The sequence below is a fragment of the Planococcus citri genome, chromosome 5 (assembly GCF_950023065.1).
Source record: "Planococcus citri chromosome 5, ihPlaCitr1.1, whole genome shotgun sequence".
NCBI classification, from domain to species: Eukaryota; Metazoa; Arthropoda; class Insecta; order Hemiptera; family Pseudococcidae; genus Planococcus; species Planococcus citri.
In genome coordinates, this window is record NC_088681.1 from 27,869,087 (window position 1) to 27,880,512 (window position 11,426).

The 11,426-nt window shown below is 34.0% G+C and overlaps 1 protein-coding gene across 1 annotated transcript; it reads left to right on the forward strand.

Moving 5' to 3' along the window:
* The first annotated feature begins 6,307 nt into the window (after window positions 1-6,307).
* LOC135848507 (maltase 2-like) lies at window positions 6,308-9,824 on the forward strand. Its single transcript, XM_065368421.1, has 9 exons — window positions 6,308-6,481; window positions 6,558-6,721; window positions 6,867-7,001; window positions 7,119-7,312; window positions 7,404-7,599; window positions 7,747-7,975; window positions 8,354-8,552; window positions 8,686-8,829; window positions 9,588-9,824. The coding sequence occupies exons 1-9, from the start codon at window positions 6,364-6,366 to the stop codon at window positions 9,673-9,675; spliced, it is 1,467 nt and encodes a 488-aa protein (XP_065224493.1). The 5' UTR covers window positions 6,308-6,363; the 3' UTR covers window positions 9,676-9,824.
* The last annotated feature ends 1,602 nt before the right edge of the window (window positions 9,825-11,426 follow it).

The following is an 11,426-nucleotide window of genomic DNA, read 5'->3' on the forward strand; positions in this document are numbered from 1 at the left end:
GAGCAAAAGGATCTATTTGAAGAGTGATATTCCAAAACTCGCTTTGTCCATTTTTATCGAAGTGCGTTTTTCAGCGGTACCTGGTAGATGAAGTATTAACTCACATTCCTACATCATCAACCTACCAAAATTAGGTGTTAAACTCACCTAAATAGTCAATTCACTAATTTTTTTTTTAAAAATAATGTTCCAAAACGCGCTTTGTCCATTTTTATTGAAATTTTTTTCAGCAGTATTTAGTGGATGAAGTGTATACCTACACTCCTACATCATAAATCCACCCAAATAAACTGCTAAACTCGCCTGAAAAGCCAATTTACCCGTTTAAAGGGAAACTGTTTTTCCTCTTTCCTGAAAAGTTGTGAAAATGGACAAAGCGAGTTTTGGAATATCACTCTTCATTTATTGAAAGTACTGATGAATATTTAACAATAAAAAAAACTGCTTGTTAAAGCTGATTTGGATTTTGCAGTTTGATACAAAAATATGTACACACTTAAATGAAATTCAAATTAAAATTAATTCAATAAATCCTTACTCTTTGAAAATGATGAAATCTCAAACTCAAATCAAATTAAATTTCATCTCATCATGAAACACGAACATAATTCCAAACAAATGAAGAAAAATTTGAAAAATTATGAGAAAGATGAAATTGAGAAATAGAACCACTATAGTTGAAAAAATTTACTGAAGAAAATAATTCACTCTGTTTGGCCCATTAGCGCGGTACCATTTACACAATATGAAAATTTTCAAATTTTAATAAAAAATTTTAGTTCTTCGAAACTAGATAAACAAAATTGTACCTAGAGAAATTAATTATCTTTTGGATCACAGTCATCAGATTTTTGCTGCAATGTTTTGTTTGTCTGGCATAACAATGCTGACTTTGTTTGGTAACATTTTGTGGAAATTTCCACATTCATAAACCTGCTGGAGGATGTAGAACTGCTCAAAATGGTATGAAACTATTTCCAATCAATTTGAATTATCTTAAATAAATTACATACAAAATTTCAGCTTTCTAGCTTAACATGGTAAAATTTTGACTTTTTTTATTTTCAAAGTATTTCTTTAGATTTTTAAAAAAGCAGAACCAATTTTCAAGGTAGAAAAATTCAAGAATATAAAACGCAGTGATAACAATTTTTTAATTAAAAAAATGAATACTTGAAAAAAAATCAACTTGAAAAAATTTTTTAAACAAAGGTACAGGCGGGATTCGAACCGAGGACCTCCTGATCAGTAAGCCGAAGTTTAGGCCATGCGCCACTTGGGCTGTGTTGCCGATCGCGCGTTTCAACTCCATACAACTGCCAACAACGCGGAATGTAACGTATGATGACGTTTTAAATCTAACGGCTATTGAGATTGATACAAATTAACGTTTCTTTGAGTTATTTGAACAAAGCTGCAGACTTTTAGACTGAATTATTTCGAATGAGATTTGGGATATGGATTATTAAAAGAATAGAGAAGTGCCTTTTGTATGTTTTAGCTCACTTGCAACAATAGTTTCTGAATAATAATCGTTTAAAATTTTCAAATTTCGAAAAAAAGTGGTTAAAATTCGTTTTTTCAAAAATCCCTTCGTAGCGACCTGAATTGTGTATAAATACACCATCATGCAAAATTTCGTTGAATTTGGCCGAGCAGATTTTCTGAAAAGTCTATTGAAGAAACTTGAGAAAAAAAAACGGTGAAAAAACGACATGTTTGAAGATCTCGTGCACTTTTGGTATTCAATGTACAACGTTCAAATTTTAGTATGTTGATAAGCTCGTCAAGATCTTCAAAATGACATATTGATGTTTGAAATTGGTGCAGTCGTTTTTGAGATCGAATAGTACAAATTTTCGCGTTTGTTGGTCTCAGAAGAGTAGGCAGTTGTGGTAGCGGCGACGTTCTTTTTCCCAACCCCCTCGCCGTGCTACCGCCCGGCCTGATTTTTTGCGAAAAAAAACGACTTTTGGCAAAAAAGTGACATTTTTTAGCCTTTTTTAACAGAACAAAAAAATCGGCTTTTCAGAAATTTTAGGTGAAAAAAAGAAAATTGTTGGTAATTTTTCACAAAATAAAACTTGAAAAATTTAAGCAAAAAATAGGTCTTTTTGGAACTTATTGGCAAAAAAGTGAGACTTTTTCGTTATTTTGGGCAGAAAGCGAGACAGACCATTTATCAAAATGCATGTTTAGAAATTTCTGGTAAAAAGCGAGTGTTTTGGGGCAATTTTTGCAAAAAAAAAAAGTGAAGCTTTCTTTTCTTTAAAAAAAAGAAATAAAGTTACCTGAGCTAAAATGTGAAGAAATTTAATTTTTTGATTTTTTTTTTTGGAGAATTTCGAGTTTACTTGTGATTTTCAAGATTTTTGAAAAAGTGTCATATGAACTGATAAAATGGGTTAGAATTCGGCTAGAATTTCAAATATTTCGATGAAAATGTTTTTTGAGCATTTCTGATGAATTCTGAACTCAAAATTAGTAGTCGTGATTTTCGAGATTTTTGAATTATCGTTGTCTAATTAATCTAAAAAGCTTTACGTTAAAGCTATCTAAAAGGGCTATTATTTCACAACAATTTTGAATGTTTGATTTAAATATTTTTTGAACATCTTAGAAGAATTTCGAGCTCAAACTTGAGTCATAATTTTTGGGATTTCTAAAATTGTCATGTGACCAATCAAAAGATGTTGTAATTTTGCGAAAAATTCAAACATTTAAACGAAAATGTTCTGTGCTTTTTGGAAATTTTTGGCAAAAAAGTGAGACTTTTTCGTTATTTTGGGCAGAAAGCGAGACAGACAATTTATCAAAATGCATTTTTTTAAATTTCTGGCAAAAAGCGAGTGTTTTGGGCAATTTTTGCGAAAAAAAGTGAGAGTTTCTTTTCTTAAAAAAAAAAATAACGTTACCGTGAAGAAATTTAATTTTTTGGTCACCAAAATTTTGAAAAGGTAACCAAAAGTTACCCCCGAATTATATCACCTGAGCAATTCGATGAGATCATGATCTAGTCAAATCCGGACATTCGCCGGTTGCATGCAATTTGAGCAATTCATATCATGGCAATTATGTAGATTGGAAAAGTTTATAAGTTTTGGTTGACTGGGATCTGTGCAGAACTGATAAAATCAAATCAGATCCATGATCTAATAGGAAAGACCTGATTTGCATGTCTGATCAGAACCTGTTGATCACATCCAGAAAAATTCTGGATCGGGTGTTATCTATTTAATTACCCCAAACCTAAGTAAGTACAATCACCTGTTATGGCAAAAATTTCAAAAATTTGCCAATCAAAAAACCAAACTTTGGCAGTATGAAAATGAGGGGGGCTTTTTTTCAAATCCTCTTTCGGCTCTTTCATCTCTTTCAGGTTCTGTTCCAAATTGATGGAGATTCCAGTGCTAAGGGATTCCTTTGCTTGTTACTTATGTTATTTACCCGACCAGCTCTTAGGTCAGGTATCTTTGCTCATATTCAGCTTCCATTTCAATATTAAATTACATTTTACGATCCAGTTGAACAAATTAAAGAGAAATTTTACCATTCATCAACGGGCTGAGCTCCGGTGCGCGTTAAGTAAATACCATTAAATACGTTTTCGAATCGATTTTAACCCAGCTGGAAATTCGTAATCGCCGCGCCAAACATAATTACCAACTGGTAAATCGGTATTAGAAACAAATTAACGAATTGTTGGGTGAATTATTGCAACAATCCGAGTTATGGATACCTACCGATGAAAAAAGCTCGCTCGCTGCCTATAGGTACCTAACGTGTATAAAGTACACCACACATGCGGCAGCTGGACAGATGGCGGTGGAGGAGGGTATTTCATATATTTCTTATGTTTATTGTAGCATGCAGCATCGCGCCGGTCGTAAAGTCGTTCTTCAACCGGAACACTTTAGATCCTATTTTTGTCATGATTTGTATCGGTGGCCTATGCGGACACCAGAGGGCGCCACGATGTACAATCGTTTTTTTTCCACAGCGTGACTTCTAACGCCTGTAACGCATAATTCCATCGTATTCATACATGTTAACAACCAGTATTTAATCTATGCTACGAATCTAAACTAATACTTTAACTTTTACTACAAATGTTGTCGATCTCCAACGAAGAAAATTCTTCTAGAGTTTATGTTATTTGTTACCCGGCGAATAAATTTTTTTTAAACGATGTTAGCGCGAATTTCTGCACCGGTGGAGTTGGTGGGGTAAAAAGGCACCGTTCGGCTTTACTACTTCACAGAATTTGAGACCATTATTGCATTATACATTTACATACTTATTAATTTTTGAATTTGAAACTCGTACCGGCGTTTACGACGATTTAATTCGAGATAATATGCTTAATTATGGTAGATGGACAGATTAATATAACCTACCCTGTGCATAATTCAGAGACAAAAATTGAAATCATTTAAGAACTCAGTGTATTTGAAATCATAACTATAGGTATAGCAAAATTTGTGCCTATGATTTTTATCGTCTTATTAAAATGCCTGTATCTATTTAAGCCAAAAAAAAAAAAAATATCAAAAAGTAACCATTTTTCTGATTGGTGAGAAACCCGAATAAAGGATACCAAAAACCCCACAGATCCAAAAATTCAAAATTCTTGTAAGTGTTTTGTGGCTAATAAATTGTTCCTGAAATGTATGAACGGAAAAACCACACCATATACTACACTTACATGGATGATTAAGGGGAAAATAGAAAAATAAGTTTATACTTATCAAGAATTTATATTTCAATTTCATTGAAGACATATTCGAGTGGAACACCTACAAAAATAATTAAAATTGTAAGTACTTACCTACGTGTGAAAAATGATGAGTGTCGCAGTGAAAATTAAGATTAAAAAATCTACCATGAATCATCAGGCGTCAATACAATCATGAAACATCACAAGAGCTTCAAGTACAATGATAGTGATACGCAGCGAACCACTTACCTACTCCAAAATTATAGGATGACTTCCCATACCTATATTTAATGGGCACTCGTGCTCACATTCGACTACTTTGACCTGTCAAATTACCGGTGCGTAGTGCGTATTTTAATTTACTCGAATTCAAACGCTGTGTAATATTTTTTCAACAAGTACCCTACCTACCTGTATTTTGAATTCATGATAAATTCCCACTTTCCAGTAATTTTATGTTTATTTCATACGAGATAAAATGACATACCCGAGTGGAATTTTTCGAAAAACGAAGAAAGTACTTTTTTCGAGTTCCAAGAAATTACCTTACATCAACATCTGAGCACATTTGAGCGGAAAAATATAATCGAAAGATCGATTATGATGGGTAGATTTATCAATGAGTACACATTGTACACTGCATAATAAATATAAAGAAGAAAATTTTAATCGTCCCAATTCATTTTCTACTTGGTTGTGATTTAACTAAAAGTATAGTTTCACATCGGGAAAAAATGAAAATATTAACGTTGTATCTTTTCTTTTATTTTTATTCGAGTAGTTTTGCAAAATTAGATACTGAATGGTGGAAACATACGATAATTTACGAAATTATTCCGCATAGTTTCAAAGACAGCGATGGGGATGGAACTGGTGACTTTAAAGGTAGGTAAAATCTACCTAATTGTTCACAAGACGTTGTGAAGGATTCGTCCATTTGATTTTTTATTGTAAGCAGTACTTATTTCGTACTTATGGTAGGTATCAGAAAAGGATCCAACCCCAACGAGCAAACAATTTTGAACCGGAGAAAAAAGTCCAAAGGGTTTCAAAAAATACTCCCTTTGGCCAAATTTCAAGCAGCGAATTTCTTGTAGCTTTTTTTATGAAAAAAATTAGAATTAGATCGAAGTTAGGTAGAAAGCTCGAATTTGGTTTATACTTAGCCTATTCTCGAACCTAGAACATCGATGTTGAATTATTGTTGATAGTATTTCTGAGCCGTCAAACGGACCTGAAGAGTTGGGAGGACGATGAATGCGAATTCGTAGGTGCTAATGCTGAATCTCATTTTGGTCTTTCTTGCGACAATTTTTCAAAAACTGGAAAACCTAAAAATCTTCCAGAGGCATCGGAACAACTCAGCATCCCAAATCTAAATTTTTAACAATTTGTCAAAAATCGAAAACTGAAATTCAGTAGGTACGGTAGCTACTTGGCCTTTTGATGTACATTTTGGATGCTCCTTTGATTTTTTTTTTCATATGGCCTGAAATTTCTTTGTCTGTGAGGATACCTCTATTTGTTTGGTATATTACCCAAACCTACATTATAGAGCAATTTTTTTAAAAAATAATGTCACAGGAATCACATCAAAACTTGATCATTTCGTCGACTTGGGCATAGAAACGATCCATCTGACACCAATGTTTGAAACGTCAGCAAGGGACATGGGATATGACGTCACAGATTACTATAAAGTAGATCACAGGCTTGGTACAATAAGCGATTTGGAAGAACTCATCAAGGAAATGAATAAAAGAAGTAGGTGCTCAGAATTTTTCAAAATTAATTGTTCATCTCACATTTTGATAACTAACACGCGAGGAGATGTATGCAGATATGAAGTTGCTGCTAGATTTGGTGATCAATCATAGTGGTCATGAAAACGAATGGTTCCAAAAATCCATCGATCGAATCGATCCATACACTGATTTCTATGTTTGGAAAGATTCCAAGGGCTTCAACAATAAAACTAAGAAAGAAATACCACCAAATAAATGGGTAAGCACGTCAATTTCAATATTTACACAACCCATAAAATAATTCAGTGAATGTTGTATGAGATCTGAGACCCGTATGCCATTCAGGCGTGAGCATGTTTCACAAATAACAGAACGAGTCTTCCTCATAGAAAAATCTGTTTCAGAGTAGTTTCTTCGGTGGTTGGGCTGGTTCTGGTTGGGAATGGAATGAAAAAAGAAAACAATTTTATTTCCATCAGTTCTTGCCGGAACAACCTGATCTCAATCTCAGGAATGAAATTTTGAAGAAAGAATTATGGGTTTGTAGATTATCTATCTACGTAGATTTTAATGATATCTATACGAGTAGGAGTAGGTATCAAAACGTAACTACCTACAGGTTCAAAGAATAAAGTTTGAAATATTTATATCACTAGAAAATAATTGAGTTTTGGCTCAACAAAGGCGTAGCTGGGTTTAGACTTGATGCCACTCCAAATTTCTTTGAAGATAAAGAATTTAGAGACGATGACTACGGACGCCAGTATGATCTACCTGAAGTTTACGAATTTATACACGAATTCCGGACGTATTTGGACCATTATAATAAGGAGCATGGTGGTTTTGAAAGGTAGGTACCTATCAAGTGTTCAATATACAATACAGGAGTTTTGATTTTGTTTTAATAATGATGGGGGTGATACCTAATATTACAAATTCAGGATTTTCATTGCCGAAGCACATACCGATTGGAACACTGTGATCGAATACTATGACAGAGAGGATTATCCAATCACACATTTCCCCTATATGTTTCTGCTCGAATATATCGATGAGCCTTTGCGTGCAAAATTTTTGACTCGTGATCTTTCCGATTGGATGATGATACTACCGAAAGGAAAGGTATCAGCTTGGATGGTATGTGTTTGAAATTAATAACGCAACTTACTTCCCCACTCCTTCCCTAAATATGCACATGATTGAAAAAATGTCCTTACCTATAATTGTAAACATTTTTTCCTTCAAGAAAAACTCATTATAAGTAGCCTATTCAATTTGCATTAGACTCAAGATCACGATAATCCGAGAGTAGGATCGCGAATTTTACCAGAATATGGTGATATTTTCACAATGATATCAATGATGCTACCTGGAACGGTATGTGTGTATTATGGACAAGAGATTAATATGATGCACGGTTTGGTCACTAAGGATCAAATCAAGGATTTCTCAGGTGAAGGTACCAGAGATCCTTGCAGACTCACAATGCAGTGGGATGATTCCATTAATGCTGGTAATTTTTTTTTTTTTTTTTTGAACAGAAATAGGTACCTACGCTACGCATCTAATGATCAAGTTTACAAATACAGGGTGCCCAGAAATATCGTGAACCCCAAAGAAAGTTTTTAAATAAAAATATAGGTTGGCAACGTGAAATCGATGCATATGATTGGTGCAATGTTATCACCTTAGTCTAACAACCAATCATATGCTATCATTATTACCATTCAGTGTGATCAACCGAAACATTCAGCAGAAAACTTTTTTTTAGGGGTTCACGATATTTCTGGGCACTCTGTAAGCAAGCAACCAGGTACATCTATAGAAAGTTGTGCAATATGCACCTACTAATAATTCTTATATGTAAATGACAAGAATTTCAATGTTTTAGGATTTTCAACCAACATTACAACGACGTATCTACCAGCAAATTCTGATTACTTTGAAAGAAATGTTGAAGTGCAAAAAATACAGCCAGTCAGTCATTATAACTTATTGAAGGATTTATCAACGTTAAGGCAAACGAACACTTTTAAATATGGAAAATTTAAAAATGATGCTTATTATGAAAATATCTACAGTTTGTCCAGGTAGTACCTTACCTATATATCAATCATACACAACATAGGCTTACGGAGATGTAGATTATTAGCCCACTTTTCATATTTTCCCCCGTTGGCGTTTTCCAAGTTTGTCTGCTAACATTTTTTTCCCCTTTCATAGATCATATGAAGGTCACGTGCTCACAGTGGTAGCCAATCTTTATCGTACTTCTTCGTTTCGTGTAAATTTAACCGAAATACTGAATAACCATCCCAATGAGATTATCATAGCTGCAGCTTCTGTAAACTCGGGATATATAAAAGGGTTAGTTTTTCAGTTCACATGCTATTGTTCTTAAGCCTAAAACACTTATTATGTAGCTGAATCCATTATTGAAATGGTAAAAAAAAGTACTTTGATTTTCAAGTTTTTATGAAGACGTGCTGTATGTACCTACCTCCCTACCTACAAGGTGCCCAGAAATATCGAGTACTCCAACGAAAGTTTTTCATTAAAAATATAGGTTGGCAACGTGAAATAGATGCATATGATTGGTGGAATGTTATCTCTCCAGTCCAACAACCAATCATGTGATACCATTACTATCAATCAGTGTGACCAATTCGAAGTATTTGACAAAACTTTCTTTGGGGTACTCGATATTTGTGGGCACCCTGTACCTACCTCCCTACCTACTAATACGTATACAGGGTGCCCAGAAATATCGTGAACCCCTAAGAAAGTTTTTCATTAAAAATATAGGTTGGCAACGCGAAATAGATGCATATGATTGGTGGAATGTTATCACCTCAGTCTAACAACCAATATGCGCTATTAATATTATCATTCACTGTGATCAACCGAAACATTTGGCAGAAAACTTTTTTAGGGGTTCATGGTATTTCTGGGCACCCTTATATACGTAAATTTCAATTTCAATTCATTCAGTAATTTTTTAATTACCTATAAGGCTCAGGAAAGTAAACGCATTGTTATTCCGCGAATTTTAATCATGCAAACAAAAATTACAGTTCCACTTGAGTATTCATGAAACTGATGAAAGTTTATGATTTTTATTTCAGATTTAATATAGAACAGGAATCGCGAGAAGAATTCTACATGAGACCATTAACAAGTGTGGTATTGGAAACCTATCAACCTCATACATGAAGATGAAGATAGCAGCCCTGACTTTTAGAAAAAGTATACTTCATTGAATTCAGACATTTGAGGCATTCGTATTGAAAAACGCCAATCTTTTAACTAAACTGTATGTATAAAATGAAAAATAAAATCTGTGACTCTTTTCAAATTTAAAAGACTGTGGTATATTTATCAAAGAGCACTGTTACCTACATATTCAACTAGTGAAATATCCATCAACTATGTAGGCAGCTACTAATAATACTACTCATGTAATATTTGCGAAAAACCAAACAAAAATCAAATTTTTTTCCAAGAGTTCTTTTCATGTAGTTATAGATAAACTGCTGGTGAGATTTTTTTCTGGTTAAAATATTGTTTTATTAATTCCCAAAATTATGAATCTATATATTAAAATTATGACCGGATTTTTGTAATACTGAGATCTCAGGAACGGCTGAACCGATTTTGCTGGGTGATGTCTCAAAAAAAAGCTTTTGACCCGTAGATGTGCAGGTTTTTATCAAAAGTTCAAAAAGTTGCGCCGTTAAGCTCAAAAAAGCTCAATAATTGATTTTAGCCTATACATAGCGCAGTTAATGTATACAGAGAAGTATGTATATTATACCTTGAAAGAGCATCGAAAGAAGTCTAATGTCGAAGAAAAAATTTTACAAAAAAGTTACGCCTTAAAGCTCAAAAAAGCTCAATAATTCATTTTAGCCTATATTTAGCGTTTTGACTCATGTAGAGAAGTATGTATATTATACCTTGACAGAGCATAGAGAGAAGTCGAATGTTGAAGAAACATGCTTACAAAAAAAGCTGCGCTGTAAAAAGCTCAAAAAAAGCTCAATTATGACTGGATTCTTTTGACTCTAAGATCTCAGCAACGGCTGAACCGATTTTGCTCGACGATGTCTCAAAAAAAAGCTTTTGACCTGTAGATGTGCAGGTTTTTATCAAAAGTTCAAAAAGTTGCGCCGTAAAGCTCAAAAAAGCTCAATAATTGATTTTAGCCTATACGTAGTGATAGAGGGGAGATATGCCGGACCTGTAAGGGAATTGTAGGGCTTAATAGTAATTGGTAACACTGACGAGCGTCGCGATTAGGGGCTACAAGCCCAAGGAGCGGCGCTGCGGCCGATGTTATATATTTTGAGTGCGAAGCGTACGGTCGTGTTCGGGTATATAATCGTGGTGAATGTATAATAGCCATAATTGGCATGATAAAGTATAATATAGTTTTAGAAGTTTTATATTAATTTAGTGATTAAGTGGAAATTGTGTACGTGTATAACGTAAGTCTTATGTAAAGACATTTTTGATATTGTTTTATATTATTTGTGTTTTCTTGTAATACATCTTGTTACACACGTGTCTTCGCGTATCATTGAATCTCTCACACTCGTGATATTGTGATCCTTGCCGGGGTAAGTCTATGATCTTATAGTTAATAGCTTTTGCCATACTACTGAGAGGTATAGATCGTCATAATATTTACATTGGCGCTCAACGTCATTCATTTTTATTTTGCTTATTGTCTAAAAGACAAAGGAGCCGCTCGTGCTCGCTCACGCTTGCTATTTTTCTTTTTGGTGGAAAAATCCACGATAAAAGTTAAAAAGTGGCTTTTAAATTATTCTAGCAATAAGTAGGAGCTTTATTCTTGCATTTCGCGTAGGTAAAATTTATTTTGGCCATCAAGAGGCGAAGCAATTTAAAGCACTTGAATCAACGTGGTTTGTGCTGCCACCACCGCCCAGTCCAGCCGCCGA